At 43.8% G+C, this 21,643-nt stretch overlaps 1 protein-coding gene across 4 annotated transcripts in view; it reads left to right on the top strand.

The window, feature by feature from the left end:
• The window catches only part of GPSM1 (G protein signaling modulator 1), a 134,708-nt gene that overhangs the window by 34,194 nt on the left and 78,871 nt on the right, over positions 1-21,643 (top strand). For 2 of the 4 annotated variants that reach the window (XM_069069184.1, XM_069069183.1), the window contains exon 2: positions 20,656-20,877. In XM_069069184.1, the coding sequence (XP_068925285.1) occupies positions 20,656-20,877 (222 nt within the window). Of the gene's footprint in view, positions 1-9,844; positions 10,602-20,655; positions 20,878-21,643 lie in introns of those variants that run through there. The other 2 variants (XM_069069186.1, XM_069069187.1) reach the window with 2 other exon arrangements.

Here is a 21,643-nt window from a genome sequence, read left to right on the forward strand (position 1 = left end):
AATTCTTGTCCTTTCAGCTTCAGAGCTGTTAATCTTGCCTTTGTGGTGGGAGCCTGGCTGTGGGCGGAGGCCATATTATTACTTGACACAAAAGCCCCTTTGCTGAATGGGCAGAATTGGGAAAAGAGAGAAAAAAATGTGGAAACAGTGCTAGAAAGAGGGTCTGAGTAATTACAGGATATCTTTACCGCTAGCCCAGCAGAAGAGAAACCAGGATAAAATTTGATATCTTTAAACCCTGTGGATGAGGAGCAGGGTCCTTAAGAGGGTGCAGTGAGTGTGGACTGTGCTACTGCTGAGCTGAAGTGCTGGCTACAGGCTATTAAGTAATATACCCCTACCCCAGCCTCAAGATAAGAATTCAAATGCCACTTGAATTGGCTCATCACTGAGGTTTTTTCCAACTCTATCACTATGGTCCTCTGAATACTTGAGTATAATTGAATTGTGGGAGAGTTATCTGCACAGGCAATCTGACCGTGGGCAAGGACTTCATCTCTTAGAACCTCAGTTTTTTCTTTTAATTTATTATATTTCATTGAACAAGCCTTTATTTTCTCTTTCCCATCTTACCCTCCCTGAATTGAGAAGATGGGGAATTCCTTCTAACAATGCAAATTCAAGCAAAGCAAATTCCCCCATTTGCCATGTCCAAACATGTAAGCTTCATTCTACATCTTGAATCCATTACCTACCTCTGGGGTGGGGAACAGGGCTTCATCATCAGTCTTCTGGTCACCATGTTGATTGAGTTCCTAATCCTTTCAAATTTGTTTTTTTTTTTTTTAAAGCAAAAAAAAAAAAATAGTACTTTAGGGGCTGCTAGGTGGCACAGTGAATAGAACACCGGCCCTGGAGTCAGGAGGACCTGAGTTCAAATCCGGCCTCAGACACTTGACACACTTACTAGCCGTGTGGCTTTGGGCAAGTCACTTAACCCCAATTGCCTTCCAAAAAGAAAAAAAAAGCAAAATAGAAACAAAGTTTTTTTTTAGAATATTGTTAATGCATAGATTGTTCTCCTGGTTCTCCTCTCCTCCCTCTATCATCAGTTCACACGGGTCGTTTCAGGTTTCATCATTTCTTATGGCTCAATGATATTCTATGACATTCATAAACCATAATTTGTTCAGGCATTCTCTAATTGATGCCCCACTTTAGTTTCCTTTTTGCCACTATAAAAAAGAGCTGCTATAGATATTTTTTGGTACCATCAGGTTCCCTTTCTCTTTTTTTTCATCTCTTTGGAATCCTCGGAGTGGAATTGTTGAGTCAAAGGCCATGAACAATTTAGTAGCTTTGGGTGCATAGTTCCAGATTGCTTTCTGGAATGCTGGATACCTCAGTTTCCTAATATGATAGTCTATTTACATTACCTACCTCATGGGTTTGTTTTGGGGAAAGTATTTTGTAATCATGAAGCCCCAGGTGAGTTGTTATCATATTATTACTAGGGGATGAAAATTCCTGGAAATTGAAAGTTAAGATTAAATGACCTAAATGACTCTCAACTCTTATCTTTTCTGAAGAAGAGAGCCTAGTCATTCCTCTTTTTATTGGGATGGAGGGAGGTCCCAATGCACACAGCTGCTGCCCTCTCTGGACATAAGGTAGAGTCATCCCCAGGACACAGGCAATATTGGAATGTCTAGGGACTCTCGGGCTCCTGTGATTCCCTCTCCCAGGAAAGGACCCACTTGAGAAGTGTGTTCTCTTTCATTGCCTCCTGTCGTCCTGCTCTCCCTCCCACTTTCTTCCTCCTTGGCCTTCCTTCCTTTCCCCCCTCCCCCACCCGGATAAAGGAGTCTGTATGGCATAATAGACGGAATGGTAGAATCAGGAATACCTGTGTTTAATGAAAAGCTCTTTGTAAGACTTAAATGCTATATAAATGTGAGTTATTTATTATTATTAATCATAAACTATGTGCTCCAGATAGGTTTTATTTGTTCTGTCTCTGTAAATTGGAGCTGTCAAGAAAGCTGGACTGCCCAGCAAGTGACAGGGTCAGTCCTTTGATTTTGGAAGACACTGTGCTCCAATGCCCATGCACTAGGTAGGGTCAGGAGACAGCTGAAATAGCGTCTTCAAAACCATACTCACGGCCTGCCTCCCTCCATCGATATCAAAGTTCTGTGGGGGGAGGGCCTCCTCCGGAAAAGCGTTGGCAGCTGCCCAGGGAGACCGCTGGAACCCTAGAGGGCTGTGTCCCCAGGCATGCTGACCCATGCATTGTGTGCTAGGGTTAGAAAATGCCCTATGACAAGCAAGCAATGCAAGCCTAGGGCTACAGCGGTACAGACATGGTTTGAGTTCTCAGAATTTTTCCTTCTAAGTGACTAGGAGCTTTTCAGCTCTAAATATGTGGGGATAAGATGATCTCCACCTAGAAAGAGACTTGACACTATAGAAGTCAAAGAGATTCTCCTCTCAATACCCACTCACCTTGAGCCCCTTCCAAAGGGAAGTCTCTGGGCCTTGGCCCAGACTGTCCTCCATTTCTGAAATGCGCTTTCTCCTCCCCTCTGACTCCTAGAAGCTCTGGCTTCTTTCAAGGCTCATCTTATTTGCCTCCTTTTGTAGGAAACCTGTTAGGGTCCTGTAAGAGTTAGAGCTCTTTTCCTCTTTCTCATAAGATGGGGAGCTGGAAGGGACCTTAGGAGCCATCTGTTCCAGTCCCCTCATTTTGAGTAGTTAAATGACTTGCTTAGGGCCTAAGAAGCATTCAAGACCGGATTTGAACCCAAATCATCAGATTCTAGAGACTATTCCACACAACCTGGCTGCCTCTCAATACAATATAGTCTCCTTTAGGGAAGGGGAGATTTTTAGTTTTGTCTTTGTATCCCCAGCAGGTCATAGAGGGGCTTGCACATAGTAGGTGCTTTAAAAATATTTGTTGGATTGGATTGGAGACATGGAAAACATGACCTCAGGAAAGGATGGCTGAGTTCAGGTCACTATGGGACTAAAGGGCTCAGTCAGGCAATCAAGAGAGACCACTAGAGTCTTAATGTACTAAATACCCTTAATGCACCAAGTTAATGTGCCCATCAAAGCCTCTAATTTATTACTGGGGAGTAACAGACACTAGAAAGAATAATGCACTATTCTTCCAATACAGAGAGGCTATTCCTGACCCACCTTGGTCCAGGAGTGGGCATGAGCTACACGAGTCCACATATACTCTCACCAGATACATATTTATGATACTTGGCACTGGTTTGGGACTGGTCTGTGTTTGGGCAGCAGCAGAAGAAGGTCCATGAGCTCTGCATTGTGCATTAACCTAATAAATGGCCTCAATCACTAGGTTTCATTCTTTTCCTGTGTTAACCCATTTATTAACTGTTTAGGATGTCTGTTTAGGCTTATTCACATTGGGGGGAGAGAAGACCAAGGGGCAACTGAATAATTTTTTCAATTCATTGAAGGCTGTAGAGAATATAATAAAGGACTTTTCTATAATGCCACTTTGGGCCTAATAGGAAAGCAGAGATATCCTTATGCAGCCTTGTGAAGGATTTAAATTAGGTATATAGAATAGTCTTGAAGATGAGAATTAAGCCTGATTAAGCATCATGACAGTATTTTCTACTTGTTTCCCTCCCTAGGATTACATGATTGTAGCCATAGAACAGGTATTTGCAGGCAGAGTAGGTATTAGAGATGGCGGTAGGGGTGGCGGAGGAAGTAGAGACGGAACAAGCAGAGAAGGGGAGGGAGGCTGCCTCCAATTGGGTGAGAACCGAGATGCCGAGATAAAAAATTCTCTTAGAAATCAATCAATTCCATACACTAGCATTTTTAAGTGCTTACTATGTGTCAGGCATTTTGCTAAGTAGTGGGAACACAAATAGAATTAGAAAGACAGTCCTTCCTAATAGAGGTAGATGGCACATGAAAGAAAGCAGAAAAGGGGGCTGGGAGTAGGCAGAACAAAAGTATGCCTTTGGGTGTGGTAGATGGAGTCCTGAGTGCAGCCTGGAGAGGAATGAAACATAGCGGAGCTGGGGACCCTCCTGAAGTGGAGATTCTGGAAGGAGCCATCCAATCAGAGGGCTGGAGGGCACTTCCAGTGTGTGAATTCCCTTGCTGGAATAAGGTTTCAGAATTGAAGAAATGGGGCATGTAGGAGTCAGGATGGCGCAGCAAGTCTGGAATACAGCTTTACAGCCCTCTGTTAAACAATGCCAGGGCATACCAGCAAATGCTGAGCTACCAAAAAACACGAATGTAAAAAAATATATATATCAAAGGGCTCTGGTTTAGCAAGGAAATTTTTTTGGTTCTAAGAATAGTGGGAGATCATGAAAGAAAGGTAACAAGATGAGGGGGAGTAGGGAGAAGGAAGGAAGAGTGCCCAGGGAGCAGCAAACCATCAGCAAAATCATGTAGTGATACAAAGGGAGACACTTCACCCCTGGCGTTTAGCACAAAAGCATCCTGCACTTTTTCTCTTCTCTTGGATGTCGCAGCAGAGAGCATCGGGAAGAATAAGATTTTGAGCCTTGGGATCCAGCTGACTTTCTGGAGATTGTCCCCTAGGTTGGCCCCTAATTCCAGACCTGCAGAACTTAGAGGCCAAAGAGCTCCTTCTTGGCAAGCCCCTCCCCCCACACACACCTGTAACTGCTGCATCCCACCACTGGGCTCAGGTCTGTGGCTCCACAATAACCATCATTGGTTTTGGCCCTGTTAAAGGTAAATTGATTTTTGTTGTTTCACTTGATACTTCAGTGCTGGCTAACCTCCCAAGCTAAAAAAGCATTGGCTTGGCACATAGAATTTCCCACTCCACAGGTTTGGTAGCAGGATCTTCAGAGGTCACACTACCCATCCCCCTGCCTTCAGGCATGGCCATATATAAACCAATTTGAGTTAGGCTGGGGTCTAAAAGCAGACTTCATGCCTCTCCACCTCCCGCCCCATTCTATGTCCCATCAGCCTATCAGGGCACATGCAATGGCCCATCAAGTGTTTTTATTTCCCAAATCTCCTCCAGGCCAAGAGATGGAGCCTGATCCAGGCTGACTTTCAGACCTAGAAGGCAAAAGGAAAGATACTGTCCTCATTACTAAACCAGTCAGAAAGTGGGATGAGGGGCATCCAGGGCAGTGCCCTGAGGCCTGGGTCTTCACACAGATATGAACCTGTCTGAATTAGTTAAGTGAGGAGGAAAGGCACAGTGACCTCCATCCTCCATTCACACACATCCGAGGGCTGGTGAGGACCAGGTAATTAATTGCTCTGGCTACAGCCCTTAAGCCTTCTAATTCTCTGTATCTGTTTTGAAAGAAATTGTGCTCTCTAAGAAAGTAGATGTGGGGCCTGTTTTATACAAAAACTATTTTCCTGAAAAATTGTATATCAGTTGAGGTTGTATAAATACCAGCCTGTTTTAAATATACTAGTGCAGCCAGGTAGCATAGTAGATAGAGTGACAGATTTGGAGCCAGGAATATTTGTTCAAATCCTGCCCAAGACACTAGCTTTGTGACTCTGAGCAGGTCAGTTAACATGTCTGCCTCAGTTTCCTCATATGTAAAATGGGTATAATGATAGCACCTACATTGTTGTGAGAATCAAATAATAGAATATATACAAAGCACTCCACAAACCACAAAATGCTATATAAATGCTAGCTAGCTATTTGTATTAGGAGAATTAGACACTTTAGAGCAGGAGTTCTTAATCTGGGGTCCATGAAATTATGATTACTTTTACATTTTGGGTAACTCTAATATGCTTGTTTCTTTTATGATCCTATTGTGTTTTATTTTATTCATTCAAAGGCATTTTTTTCTGAGAAGGGATTCATAGATTTCACTAAACTGCCAAAGGGGTCCATAGTTAAGAACCTCTGCTTTGAAGGGAAACTGGTGAATCCTTTTCTAAAACAAGAAGTCCTTTGGTAAAATAAATCATTTTATCTCCAATTATCTCCAGGTTTGTCGGTTTATTAGGTTTAGATTTCTGTATCTTGTGTTTCTTAAAGTAAAGCCTTCCTAAACATAAAATTGCCCAAAGTTCAAACAGTGCCATGTCATATAGTATCATTCATTCCCTTAGGAAGTAGTTAAAGCTGTGTAGCTAGCATCTGGGCTAATAAATAAGGGGAAGGAATCTAATGCAGCAAACACAGGGGCCTTAAGTATCAGGAAACCTTGCACTTAGAGATTTGGCTCTCTCTTTTTGAATAGTGTAGAATAGTGCAGAATGATAACCTGAGTGGAACCTTCTGTGGGCTATGGGGCTGGGGACTTGTGGATAAGCAGAGCCTAAAGTAGAGAATTTCAGATCATGTAGGAAGCAAGGGCAGGTCCATAACAGGCTAGCAGAGGAGTCTTCTTGGAAGCAGGAAGGGTCTTGCTGGACCCCTCACATAACCGGATAAGCCCTGCTTGTGAGTATAGAGAGAAGGAGGAACTTGGGGCTAAAAAATGCAAGAGGAGAAACAGGAGTTTAAATCTCAGAGGAGATGTTGGGTAGGGTAGCTAGCATTTATAAAGCCCTTTAAAGGGTATGCAAAGCACCTGACATATATTGATTTATTTGATCCTCATAATTAGGTAGGTCCTTTTATTATTCCCATTTTATAGAAAAGAAAACAAAGATACAGAGATGTTAAATGACTCGTCCAGGGTCACACAGCCAGCAAGTGTTGGAGGCATGGTTCAAACTCAGGGCTTCTTGACTACAGGTCTAAAGCTCTATCCACAGCAACACTTATTTTCCTGGTCATTATGCAGATTGTCGATGATGGAAAGACAAAAGGAAGCAATTTGGTGCAGTGTGACAAGTGAGAAACTTGGAGTCACAAGACCCGAGTTCAGATCCTGCCTCTCCTGTTTACTACCTGTGCCTTTGAGCTACGCTAGAACAATAATCCTGTAAGAGCATTAGGGATGATTGAAAGCCCCACAGCCTTCTCTTTCATGCGCTCCTACTTCAGGGTTTTGTTGCCAGGCTTGATCTGGAGAACAACTGGCCCTTCAGGACTAGGAATGCTAGTGAGTTGTTATCCTACCTCCCCTTGCCTCTCATTTTCAGATGCAAGTCTGCTGGTGTTGTATGAAGGTGACTGCTTCCTTTTTAAAAAAAATTTAATTTATTATATATTTTTAACATTCACTTTTTAAAATTTCAATTCTGAATTCTCTTCCTCTAGCTGCTATTTCACTAAGGTAAGCAATATGATATCAATTATACATGAGAAATCATGCCAAAAATATTTCCCTGTTAGCTATGTTGCAAAAACAAAAAGGCAAGAAAAATAAAGAAAGTGAGAAAATTATACATCAGTCTGCACTCAGAGTTCATCAATTCTCTCTCTCTGGAAGGGGCTAGCATTTTTCATTGAGTTGTGAAGGCAATTTTCAAACATAACCTCAGATGAAAGAGAAATAATCACCTTTAAGAAAAACCAAAAGGTCTTACCAGACAACTATTCCCACCCCCTTCTGCCACTTCCTAGCTATTCCTTCATCTTCAGGAACACTGTAGGAAGTGAGAAAATAGAATTGTCCTCCACCAGCTCGGACAGTGCATCATCCTGGGCTCCTGCATTCGGTAGAAGCGCTATGGATCCAGCATGATGTCACCTCCAGTGGACAGCCTTCCTGGGAAGGGCAGGATAGCTATTCTGCACATCATGGCAAGGCAGGATGCCTGGGACAGAGAGATATTCTTAGCTACTTGAGGAAGACCTTAGGGTTTCATCCTAGACATTTCCCTCCAACTTTTGCAAGCATATACCTGTGGAACTGGGATGAGGAACCAGCTTTTGGTCTGGTCTTGTCTTGGGCATTTCTTTGGTGGTTTTTTTTTTAATTAATTAATTAATTTTTAGTTTTCAATATTCACTTCCATAAGTTTTAAGTTTTCTCCACCTCCCTCTTCTCCCTCCCCAAGATGGCATTCAATCCCATATAGGTTCTACATATACATTTTTATTATATTTTCACATTACTCGTGTTATACAGAAGAATTAGAATGAATGGGAGGAACCATGAGAAAGAAAAAACAAAAGGGAGGAAATAGCATGCTTCGATCTGCATTCAGACTCCATATTTCTTTCTCTGGATGTGGATAGCATTTTCCATCATGAGTATTTTGGAGTTGTCTTAGATCCTTGCATTGCTGAGAAGAGCTAAGTCTATCAAAGTCAGTCATCTCACAGTGTGGCTGTTACTGCGTACAATGCTCTCCTGACTCTGCTCACTTCATTCAGCATCAGTTCACATAAGTCTTTCCAGGTTTTTCTGAAGTTCGCCTGCTCATCATTTTTTATGGAACAGTAGTATTCCATTACATGCATAGACCACAACTTGTTTAGCCTTTCCCCAATTGATGAACGTCCCCTTGATTTCCAGTTTTTGGCCACCACAAAAAGAGCTGCCAAAAATATTTATATACATGTGGGTCTTTCCCCATTTTTATCATCTCTTTGGGATACAGCACTAGAAGCTGTATTGCTGTGTCAAAAGTGTCTTAGGCATTTCTTAGTGGGACTGTGCCTTCTCAAAGAAAACAAGAAAACAAACTCATTTTTATGAACCAAAGTGAATTAACAAGGTAAAAAACTTAATCATTATATAATTAAGAAATCTATATCATACATCCCAAAGGCAAATAGAAAATTTTTTGGTTATCTGATTATTTTAAGTAATCTATGCCACTGCCCTCTTATAATGATATAGCCTGTTGGGCACTTACTATGTAAAGAAGTGGATAATGTCTCACTTCAGCTCAAGAATTTTCAGTGGCTCCCTATTGCCTCTTGTATAAAGACAAACTAGCATTCAAGGCCCTCCACAGTCTGGCTCCAGTTTGCCTTTCCAGCCTCATTCCACACTATGCCCTTCCTATACTATACATTACTAGACTATAATCTGTTCTTTATTTCATCCTGCCTTCTTCCACCAGCACTTATTCATTCAGTCACACTATCCTCCTTGGCTAGAAAGCACTGAATCCATATCTCCACCTTTTGAAATCTTTTTCTTCAAGTCCCAGCTGAGTTAAGTTGTTCCATGAAGCATTGTCTGATCACCCTAGCTGGAAATAATCTCCCTCTTCTCAAATATTTGAAGGGGTGGGGAACCTGCAGTCTTCAAAGGCCACATGTGGCCTTGTTCTGTGAAGTCTGGATTCAGTCAAAGGCAGCACTTGAGGTCCTAGAGGGCCACTTATAGCCTAGAGGCTACAGGTTCCCCACCCCTGTCTAGAGCATTTTTTCTGGATTGACATGGCCAGTTAGAGAAAAAATGACCCCAAGCCCAAGTCAGTTATTCTGAGCATCATTTTATTGAGCTGGCCAGCAACAGTCTCCCAAGGAAACCTTAGGACAGCTGCCCCGACCATCAGGAAAGGGGGAATATTTAAAGTCAAAAACCGCAAAACGGGTGTGGGGAGTAAAGTTAGTTTGACAATGGTAGATAAACACGTCCGTTATAGCCAGGCCTTGATCTGGACAGTTGTATAGCCGTGTCCTGCCCTGGGTCATTCTGACATCTTCTCAGGAAGTACAGCAAGGTGGGTCTTACTATTGTATTGCAAGAGAGGGGCCCCTGGCTAGGCACATACGAGTTCAGGAAAATTCAGTAATTTTCCAAACTTGTTACATACAGGGGCTTAGTATATGAGGCCATGGGCATTTCAGGATCTTTCCTTTGTACCTGTTATAGTCATCTTTATATCATACTTCTTTGTATAAATGTTGAATTCCCAAATTAGAAGCTATTTGAGGGTAAAGACTGTCATTTTTTCATGTATGTATTTCTAGTATCTGGCACAGTACCTTGCATTTTGTAGGTACTTTAAAAAAAATTGTCAAATTGATTTCGATTGAATAATCAGTTGAGGACTGAATTACCTCCCTCTATTCAATTCTGCCCTTCCCCCACCTGCTTGATACTTATTTTAGAGCTCAGGATTGAAGGGATTGGGCTGCCCTTGATCTCTTTCTAGCCACTGATGAGCAAGGTGGGGGGCTGGGTAGGCAGAAGAAGGGAGGGTCAGTGAGCTACCTCCATCTGTCTTCTCAGCCCTAGGAAGGAGGTAGCCCAGAGTGGTCTGGTATCAGTCTGGAGATGGGGTAGTAGCTGCCCCTATTGGACCATTCTAAGCCTCCCAAGAGGAATAATCAGAAGCCTCAAACTGCAGAGGGCCCCACCCAATGTAGGGTAGGGCATTGCTTAGTACCGATGACTCCGCCATTGCTTCTGAGAGCACCATACTCAAAAGAAATTAGAAACTTTTTCAGGACCCTGGTTGGTTGAAGCATCTCCCAGGACAGAGGGCTGTAGCAGGGAATACTCATGGATGCCAGTAGGAAGCTGGATGCTGAGGAAATTTTCTCCCCAGTGGACCAATGAAGTCCACCACCAACCACTAGAGGAAAAAACTTCTGCTGCCACCATCATCCCAAGGGAAATGCCGACGACTGCTGTAGAAGGGCAGCCATCGGCCCTAAGCTTGGCTGAAAGGGCTGTGTGCAAGGTAGTGTATGGTGCCCCACGGCCCCGGCCCCTCTTGCTTCCTGTGGGCCTGGAACTCTGGCTTTATGTGCAGAAGATGCGCAGTGTACAGAAAAGAAGGTATCAGACACCCCCTTGGGGTGGGAGGGAGAAACTGAGGGAGGGCTTTCATGGAAATCCATGCCTTAGGCTTAGGGGGAGGTCAGAGACTCAAATGACTAAGGTGGGTTTGGGAGATGGAAGGAAAATGGGCCAACTGGTTTGAAGGGGAGTGAATTGGACCTCTCAGGGTGACTAAGGTGGAGTGTCTACCCTGAGGTAATGGAGGTGGGGGATGGAGCAGTGTTGATCTCTGTGTTTCATAGGCTGCCCTGTGGGTGGTCTCCTGGGAACAGGCCTAGCTGGTTTGGGGAAGTCATGCCCCCTGCAATTTTCCCTTGGCACTCAGAATCAGGTTAGGATTCCCTTCCCCCCAACCTTATATTCTACCCATTCAAGCTGATCTGTGCCCCACATGTAGGAGCAGTGGTGTTACAGGTGGTTACTGGTTTAGTTACAGGTGGTGCTGGCTTAAGCATGCCCAGTTTCTAGACCTTCAGAACACCACACTTTGAAAAAAAAAATCTATGCCCATGTAGTTGAATTTTTTGGATCCAACTCTTAATTCCAATATTCAGATCTGTTGGAAACTTACTATCTTGCTCAGCAACCCTCAGTTGCCTGCATCTTGTGCTCTGCATGTAAAAATACAACTTAAAAAAGAAAAGCAACCAAGATTCTTATCCCTACTTCTGCATTCTGCTAGAAGAATAATAGTAAATAGGCAAGTCAGACAGTCAACAAAGACACAGCTCATTCAAGGGCAAACAAGTTTTAATTAAAAAGCGCTGTGAATGGCATGGGCTCACCTTGGGGAGCAGGGGGCAAATAGGTCATCTGACTGGTTGCCATGGTAACCTCCTGGGGCCACCTTCCTCTACTGTATGAGGCCCTCACTGTTTCCCCTTCTTACTGGCAAATTAAATCTAGGGGGGAGGTAACTGAAGATGAGCTCAATTGATGAAGAATCCATCGTAGGTGAACTGGGGCCTTGGGATAAGAACAGCTTAGCCGGGTTGGGCGGTTTTGATTTACTATTTATTTTGAACCTACAAAGAGCAGAAAATGCACAGAATGTTCCCAAGACCTGGTCCCTAAGTCTCCCCCATTATCTGCTATTGTTTGCGTCCTATTTAGGAAAAACTTGAGTCCTGTAGATCATAACTGGAGAGTCAGTCAAGCCAAGATATACTGAAAATGGTTTGCAGAGTATAACATGACTGCTCCTACCATGTGAGGGCACAAGTCAGCTGTTTCTAAGAGGAGGAAAGGGGAGTAATGTGGTACGCCAGGAGAAGCAGCAGCCAAAGTTAGCACATTACTGAGTCAACATTTCTTCAAGTGGGGAGTAAAGATGATAGGATCATGGCCCTAGATCTTGAAGAGACCTTTAGAGGACAGCTAGTCCAGTCTTCTCATTTTACAGTTGTGGAAACTGAGGTTACGTGACTTACCTAAGGTCATACAGATAGAAATCAAGGTTCAAACCCAGTGCATTTTCTGATGGACCGGGTTGATGACAAAAGACTGGAGGGAGTCAAAGAGATCTGAGCTATAAAGCCAACCAATCCTCCTCCTCATGTTGGTGTTACCAAGTTACCATCACATACAATCCTCCCCAGGTTACCATCAGCAGATTTCTCATCTTGCCTATCCTGGTACAAATGCAGTGCGCTCTGCTTATCTGTCTCTGCCTATTTCCTTCCACACATGGAACAGGGTGGTCCCCTGGGTTCCTTAAGACAGCCTGAAGGGGTGGCTAGGTGGCACAGTGAGTAAAACACCGGCCCGGAGTCAGGAGGACCGGAGTTCGGTTCCGGCCTCAGACACTTAACGCCCACACAAAAAAGCTAGCCGTGTAACCTTGGGCAGGTTACTTAACCCCAATTGCCCTCCAAAAGGCAAAAAAAAAGCCTGAAGAACATGTAATTTGGGGTGAGTGTGGATGGAGGGTATGGAGGAGACATGTTGGTCAAAGGGACCTAATGAGGCATTCGCAATTAAAGAAATATGAGGAAGCTTTACCATCAGTAAAACTTATGTCTCCAGTAAGTGGGGGGGTGGGTTAGTATTCTCTGCCCCAGGGTATTAGTTGGCCATGACTGCATTTTAGACAAGTCTAGAGGGAAGGGAATGTCAGCTCCAAGGGGGTCCCATCATGGGTATAATTACACCTAGGAAAGAAGCATCCCTCTCCTTCACAGGGGTCATGGGGGGAGGGAAAACCCCAAGAGAAGACTGCCACAGAGATGGAATGATGTGCCACATACCACCACAGATAAGAATCATAGAACAGACCAAAATGTTTCTTTGTCCTTTTCCTTGGAGGTCTATGTGCAAACCTCCCTTACTCCAGCTTTTTTGATGGTTTATGAAAACAGTTAGCAGAACCATTTAATTATATTTCCCCCTTTCCCTCCTGTTCATTCATCAAAAAGTTAGCTTAAGGCAAGGTCAGTGGTGCACAGCAACTAGCAAAAGCCTCCAAGTCAAACAGAAGTCTAGCCACTTGGAGGGAAAAAAAGCATTTTTCATTGGTCTTCTTCTCTCTCTTCTCTGTACCTCTGCAGTCACCCCTGACCAACAGCTCCCTTGGGGACCGGTTACTCTTCCATCTAAGCCAAGCCAGACTAATTTTTTTCTGGAGTCCATGCTAAAGAATCTTAACCTGTTCAATTCCAGGGCCACTTCCTAATTGTCTCTTGGCTGTTCTATGGCCTTATGTTAGTTGCAGTCAGAAAACATCTATTTCTCAGACTCTTTGCTACCACTTTTTTTTCCTGGTATCCACCAAGCTCTGGGCTTCTGCACCCTTTGTGTCGTGTGTCATGGGTACCAGAGACATATGCCCTAGGAGACTTAGAGCAGCAGAGATGTGATCTACTCTTTGCCAGTTGAAAGTTTTCTTGGATTCTGTGGCATTGTAGCAGCAAGCACCCCAGCATCCCCAGGGTGGCTGCCAACCCACGTTCATGGATCTGCTTTGCTAAAGGAAAGCAACTCAAAATGGGTTAACAAGATTACTTTAATCAATCAAACATATATCGTTTACCTAGTTCAGGGGGAAAAGGTCAGTACTTCAGAATATACAGAGGTTACAAGCATAAGTTACAAGAACATTTCAGCAGACAAGCTTCCAAACTGTCCAACCATTACATACATCCATACCAAATCACCAGAGAGGAAAGCATCAGCAGGCATCCCAAGCCAATTTACTAGTTGCCTCAAACCAATACAGCTAAGCAGCACTGCAGAAATAGATTGATTGGAGACTAGACCTAAAAATGTTTGTGTATGTGGGTGTGAAGAATAGGAGACCACACACACACTCACTCACTCACTCACCCTGAGGTATCCAGTCTTTCTGTGACAAATCCTGTCCTTTGACTCGCCCATACACTAAACAATTCCATCTTCAGGGATGTGACTTTTAGAGGCACATTCAGAGGGCAAATACCCTGAGCAGAGCTCCACAAAGGTGTCTGAATCTGTGGAGGAGGTCAGGTGGAAGAGAATGAAGGACAGAGAAAACCACAAATGAACAATATCTATGTTGTATTATATTTTATTTATTTTGTTAAATATTTCCCAATTACATTTTAATTTGTTTTGGAGCACACCGTTTAAGCCATGAGTTTGATACTTCTGGTGAAGGACTAGATTGGTTGTCTTCCCAACCCTGAACATAAGGGAAGGAAGCCAAGGTAGGAGCCGCTAAAGAACATTCTCCCTCTGTCCGTCTGTCTGTCTCTTATATTCTCTCTCAGTTTGGAGTAGGGCTCTAATTAAAGAGAACTTAGAATGTTGACTTTTCCTCTATGCTTCAATGTCATTTTCTGTAAAATGGGAAGGAAGTAGACAGGGTTGGAGTAGACTGTCTCTAATGTTCCACTTAATATGATCTGGTGATCCTTCAGACAAAATTATATTCTGGTAAACACATCAAGCTCCTCCAGGCTAGAGTGAGTTTCATCTGTGGGACCCCCCTCCTGCCCCTGAGATCTCACAGCCAGGAGCAGGGTGAAAGAGTGACTTCACTGTCCAGGTGGCAGATGGGACTGTGGCACAAGCGGCTTTTCCAAGAACAGTGTCACAGCTTCCATCTGTTCTGAGACTGGGAATGCCAAAAATCCTGCTTGGCTTGAGCGCTCCTTCTCCCAGGGCAGGCATTTGTTCTGGTGAAATGATTGTCTCCCACATGACTCTTATTGCTTCTAATGAGCGCATAAGTACTGGGACCAGGCATCGAGTCCCTGGGGCCTCCAGAAATGGATTGGAACTCTGGAGCAGGGATTGGGTGGAAGTTTTCCAGGATATTTGGCCTTATCATGCACTAGTCATTCCACCAATTTTCTACTAAATCACAAAACTGGAGCATCTGGTCATCCAGTCATTCCTGGGTGACAAGCCAGCTGGATGTTCCTGCCACTGGGAGAGGCAGGTGAGTTGGTCACTGGCCTGTTGTCCCTCTGCTGACACCAGGTCCAGCAAGTTAGGGCCAGTGGAATGAAATCTCAGTGCAGAGTTTCACAAGTGACAAGGAACACAGCTCTCCAAAAGGAAGGCCTGGAGAGCAAGGTGGTGGGAGGCCACTGTCCGCTGGAATTCAGCCAGAGACAAAATGAGTTTGCTGAGTGAATGAGAAGGAAAGACAGATAAGGCCAAGGTCTGTGGGGTTTTTATGAGGAGAAAGGAGATTCAACTGAAGCTTGACACAGAGCACTGTGCTGAATTCAAGCTCAGTGAACCTTTATTAAATACTAACTCCATGCAAAGCACCATTCAGGCTGCCAAAAACACACAGCTTCATTACAGGAATGCAGCTGCATGCAACTCTATACTTGCCTGTCCTGGAGGCTCTTTTGCAAGAGAGCCATCATGGTGTAGTGGATAATGAGCTAACCCTCAGAGTTAAGGAGACCTGGGTTCAAATTCTGCCTCTGACACAAACTGACTGTAATTGTGGGCAAATCACTTAACATTAATGTCCTCTTAACATTAGTATCCTTGGGGCAGTTAGGTGGAAAAGTGAATAGAGTACCAGCTCTGGAGTCAGGAGGACCTGAGTTCACATCCAGCCTCAGGCACTTAACATTTACTAGCTGTGTGACCTTGGGCAAGTCACAACCCCAACTGCCCTGCCTTCCCTCCAAAAAAAAAAAGACCATTGGTATCCTCAGCTGGAGACCATGAATTACCAGGGTTACCAAGATAAAAGAAGTTCTTCATTAGAGTTCCTTATATCAAGGTAATTATAAGTACTATCCAGAAAAAAATATGACCCTGTGTGTGTCATCTCTTTCCCCCTCTCCCTCATACCTCTGCTTTGCCCGCGGCCATACTGAGCTAAGTGGTACAGTGGATAGAACACTGGGACTTTCGTCAGGAAGCCTTGAGGTCAAATCCAGCCTCACACATTTACTAACTTTGTGACCTTGAGCAAAAAATCATTTAACCTCTGTTTGCCTCAGTTAAAATTAGGATAACAATAGCACCCACTTCCCCAGGTTGTTGTAAAAATAAAGTGAGATAATAATTATAAATCATTTAGGGCAGTTCCTAACACATAGTAGTTAATAAATGCTTAATTTATTAATTTAAATTAAATAATAATTAAACGCTTAAGTGCTTAATAAATTTTTGATCCATTCCTTCTTTGGTGGTCTTTATCTTCTGCAACCATAACTGTCCAAGAAAGCCAGGGAAGTTTCTGTGTTTGGAAACATGACTTCATTCTGTAGCCTGCTGGGGGTGCTGACAGTGGGGAGTCAATGGATTCCACCCCCACCTCCTGTTTGTGTCTAGCTGCTGTTGAATAAAATTGGGTTGGCAGGTTCAAGTACTCTTGAGAAGGGAGGACATCAGTGTGCACTAGCTCTCAAAGTAAATGGGGATAGGGATCACAGACTTGTTCCCTGAATCTCCCAAAGCTAGAATGAGAGTGTTCCCCTTGGGCCTTCAGGGGGCTACTTTTAGAATCATTCCATGGCTGACCTGTGTCACACACAAACAAGCAACCTTTTGGAATGCTTTTCACACAATGACAGTATCGATACACCCCCAGCAGTTCTAGGTAAACCCCTTAGAGAGAGAGATAAACAGCACGTCACTAAAAGACACTGAGAGTCCTTGAGGTGAGGCAGCATCAGGGAGGACTCCCCTTAAAACAGGTTTTAGTACCTAAAAATATAGATTTAGAGCTAGAAGAGGCCTTGAAGGTCACCTAAATCGTCGATGGACCATGCATTTGGAGCTGGGATGAACCACAGAGGCCATCTAGTCCAGTCTCCTCATGTTGCAAATAAAGAAATTTCATTCCATGCCAGTGGGAATATAGGTAATAAGTAGCAATCAGTGAATCAATAAACAAGCATTGTATTCCACACATTCTAAGCAATATGGAAACAAAGAAAGTCACATATATGGGCCCTGTCATCGAGGAGTGAACTCTTCAAATGGGGGAAGATAGATGCAGATAACAACGTACATAAAAGGTGTATACTGTCCTGTTGTTTAGTCATTTATTTCAGTCGTGTATGATTCTTTGTGACTCCTCTGAGGTTTTCTTAGCTCAGATACTAGAGGGGTTTGCTATTTCTTTCTCCAGCTCATTTTATAGATGAGGAAACTATGGCAAATAATATTAAGTGCCTTGCCTTGTCTGAGGTCAGATTCGAGCTCAGGAAGAGAAGTCTTCCTGACTCCAGGCCCAGCATTCTATCCACTGCACCGATAGCAATATTAAGTGCCTATTATGTGCCGGGGACTGTGGTAGGTGGTAGAGATACCAAAAATCAAATTATTTCTTCAAAGAGTTTATATTGGAATGAGAAAGACAACACATACATAAAAAAATACACATAAAAGAACAATTTTAAAGTTAAGTATTTAAATGCAAATTGGTTTGGGAGGGAGGGCACTAGCAGTTGCACAGGATCAGGAAGGAGAAGCTTCATGCAAAAGATACCTCGGTTTCATCTTAATGGAAATGAAGGCCCCTGAAGCCAGAGTTCCAGGCATGAGTGACAGCCAATTCAAAGGCACGGGGATGCAGTGAAGAAGAAAGGGAAGTCCACTTGGCCTGGATTGCCACGTGTGGGAGGGAGAATAATGTCCAGGGAGACTAGAAAGGTAAGTTGAGGCCAGCTTGTGCAGGACTTTAAAAGCTAAATTGAAAAGTTTTTATTTTATTCTAGAGACAATAGGGAGCGCTAGATTTGGTTTAGTGGGGCAATCCCATGGTAAGATCTGTGATTAAGGAAAATTATTTTGGCAGCAATGTGTAGAATGGACTGGAGTGTTGAGAGGTTTAAGACAGGGAGACCAAGTAGGAGCTGGCGAAATAATCTAGACAAGAGATGAAGAGGTTCTGAGATAAGGTGATTGCTGTGTGAGTAGAGAGGAAGGATCAGATGTGAAGGTAGAAACAGCAAAGTTTATCAAATAAGTAAATATGTGGGGTGAGGGAGAGTGAAGAATTGAAGATAATGCCAAGGCTACAAAACTGAGACACTGGAAAGATCTTGGTTGTAGTTTGTCGTTTGTTCTCAAAGAGGACCATGACATCAGGGAGGTGATGCCATGACATGCAAGTGAATTGGATTTAAGTGAGGGAAGGCTGTGCAAAGTCACCAGCCTTGCTTTCTCTTCCAGAGCCATCTGGGTCCACTGGCAAGATACAGATCAGGATGACTGGAGATGGCTCCAGATGCAGTGGAAGACCTTGGTCCTTTTAAACTAAGCTCTTTCCCAGATTGTGGTGCCTTTGATAGAAAGAGGGAAGCTTGATAATGAATTCAGTTTTAGGCATGACTCTGGCTCATCAAGTTTGAAATCTCCAACAGGCAGCTGGTGTTTATTCAGTCATTCAGTCTTGTCTGAATCTTCATAATGCCATGGACCATAGCATGCCAGGCCCTTCTGTCCTCCACTGTCTCTGTGAGTCTGTCCAAATCTATGTCTATTACTTCCAGGACGCTACCCATCTCATCCTCTGCTGTCCTTTTCTCCTTTAGCCTTCAACATTTCCCGAAATTCCAAACATTTGCCTTCAACGTTCCCAAAAGTCCAGTCTTCTTTCTCATAGTGACCAAAGTATTTAAACTTCAACTTCAGTATTTGACTTTCCAGTAGTCTGAATTCATTTCTTTAACTATTGAATGATTTGCTCTCCTTGCTGTCCAAGAGACTCAGAAGTCATCTCTAGCACCACAATAAGAAAGTGTTGATTCTGTGGTGCTCAGCTTTCCTTACAGTCCGATTCTCACAGCCATACATTGCTACTAGAAAAAACCATAGCTTTGAATTTATGGACCTTTGTCTAAGGTGATTTCTCTGCTTTGTAATATGCTGTCCAGATTTACCATAGCTTTTCTTCTAAGGAGCAAGGGTCTTTTAATTTCATGGCTACAGTCACTGTCAGCACTGATCTTTGAGCCCAAGAATATAAAATCTGACACTGCTTCCATTTCTTCTCCCTCTATTTACCAGGAAGTGATGGGACCAGTTACCAACATCTGATCCCCAACTAAAGCTTAGGGTTGATACTGGGAGATCTGATGTAGAGCTAGGAGTCATCTCCATAGAGATGGTAGTTAAACCCAAGGGAACTGATGAGACTACTGAGAGAGTAAATAAAGAACAGGACAGAATCTTGAGTAACACCCACAGTTAGGAAGTGGGATGCAGATGATAAGCCAGCAAAGGGGACATTGAGAAAGCATAGTTAGATAGGTAGGTGGTGAGCCAGCAGAGAGTAGTATAGCAAAAACCAAGAGAAGAGAGGGTGGTCAATGAAATCTAATGGATTTAGGACTAAGGGTTAGGACTAAGATAAAACCATTAGATCTGACAAATTAGAGCTCATTAGTAACTTTGGAGAAAGCAATTTCAATCAGAGCGATTAGGTCAGAAGCCAGATTGTAAAAGGTTGAGAAATTAGCAGGAGGAGAGAAAGCGGAGGCAGATAGTATAGTTAGTTTTTTCAAGGAGATTGATAAGAAAAGGGAGAAGTGGTATGAGGTGACAGCCTGAAGTAGTGAAGGTTTTTTGTCTTGTTTTGTTTTTCAGGTTGGTGGAGACCTAGGCATGTTTGAAGGTAGTGAGGAAGAAACCAGTTGAAGGGGAGCAGTGAAAGATCAGAGAGTTGGGGCCAATTGAGGATAGGATCTGCTGAAGGAGATAAGAGAGGATGAGGATCAAGTGCACATGTACAGCGGTTGGCTTTGGCAAGGAGAAGGATCTTGTCAGAAAATAGGAGGAAGGAAAAGAGAGGGGAGCTGGTGTCAAGGGATTTTGAGATGGAGAGAATGAGAATGGGAGACAACAGAGCTCATGTCAAATGATCTCAATTTCTTCAGCGAAGTAAGAGGCAAGATCTTCAGCCGAGTTTGGGGAAAAAGGGAGAGAAAAAGAAAGACAGAGACAGAAGGAGAGAGAGAGAGGAAGGGATGGAGGGAGAGAGAGAGGGAAGGAGGGAAAGGAGGGAGAGAGAGAAGGAAGGAGAGGAGGGAGAGAGAGAGAGAGAATGAGGGAGAGAGAAGAAGAGACAGAGAGAGAGGATGGAGGGGGAGAAGGGAGGAGGGAGAGGGAAACAGAGAGAGAGAAAGAAAAGAAAACCAGGGAAACCAAAAGGCAGAGTTGAGGAGGGAGATCCTTCCAGGCATGGGAAATGGCCACTGCAAAGACACAGATCTGAGAGATGGAGCAATTTGTCTGAGAAACTGCAAGTAGGCTAGTATGACTGGATTGTAAAATATATAGTGGGAATAAAAGTGTAAAAGGTAAGAAGGATCCAGGTTGTGAAGGGCTTTAAATGCCAGACACTGGACTTTTATATTTAACCCTGGAGAAAACAGGCAGCCACTGGAATTTATTGAGTGTTAGCAACAAGATCCTGGGCCAAAAGGATGGTGAACCTAACCCCATGGGGGCCATGCTGTTGGGCTGATGTTTCAGTTCCTGGGGAACCCTATGCCCAGTCACTGAGCAGTTGGCCAGGTCTCTATGCCAGAGCCCCATCTAAGTAATCCCTGCTACAGCTTCCCTGAGTTTTCCTTTTCCTTGGTTTCCCCAGGATGGAGGCCTCCTGCCTAGAGCTGGCCCTCGAAGGCGAGAGGCTCTGTAAAGCTGGAGATTTCAAAGCTGGGGCTGCCTTCTTCGAAGCTGCTGTCCAGGTGGGGACTGAGGATCTGAAGACCCTGAGTGCAATCTACAGCCAGTTGGGGAATGCCTACTTCTACCTGAAAGAGTACTCAAAGGCTCTTGAGTATCACAAGCATGACCTCACCCTGGCCAGGTAAAGCAGGGGACCACATATGGCTTTGTGATTGTATGAATGGGATTTGTGTCACTGTGCAAATGTAAGATAATGTGATTATGTGTATATATGGAATGAGGCATGTGAAACTGAGTGACCCAGTATATGTGACTGGATATGACTCTTATGTGTGAATGGGCATGTTTATTATCACAGGTAAGTAAAGGGTGTTAACTCTTAGTGTACCATCAAAAGAAGATGGATTAAATTTCTCTTCTTAACCAATAACCAGGGTTTTGCCTGGTCTAGTAGGTATGCTTCCTTTCCCCCCTACCCCAGAGCATTGCCTATAGACTGGCAACCACTCCCTCCCACCCACTGGTTGCAGTTTCTTGAGGTCCCATGACCATCACAATTCTCTCTAAGATCTGGCCTATTCACCAAGGACATTTGCCCCACCCCCAAGCCACAAGATGCCACCTACCCTGGGAATCCATTCTTCTTCTTCATCCCCTCCTGTCTTCAAATACTTTGACTTTTCAGTCCTTCAAAACTCCAATTCCTGGGGCACCTAGGTGGCACAGTGGATAGAACACCAGCCCTGAATTCGGAGGACCTAAATGCAAATCTGGCCTCAGATACTTACTACTTGTGTGACCCTGGGCAAGTCACTTAACCCTAATTGCCTCTCTCTTTCACATACACTCTCTCTCTCTCTCTCTCTCTCTCTCTCTCTCTCTCACACACACACTCTCTCTCACACACACACACACACACACACACACACACACACACACACACACAC

This window comes from Petaurus breviceps, unplaced genomic scaffold, assembly GCF_028583685.1.
Source record: "Petaurus breviceps papuanus isolate PSGF00001 unplaced genomic scaffold, PetGlider_PUasm1.0 90779, whole genome shotgun sequence".
In the NCBI taxonomy this organism is placed as follows: domain Eukaryota; kingdom Metazoa; phylum Chordata; class Mammalia; order Diprotodontia; family Petauridae; genus Petaurus; species Petaurus breviceps.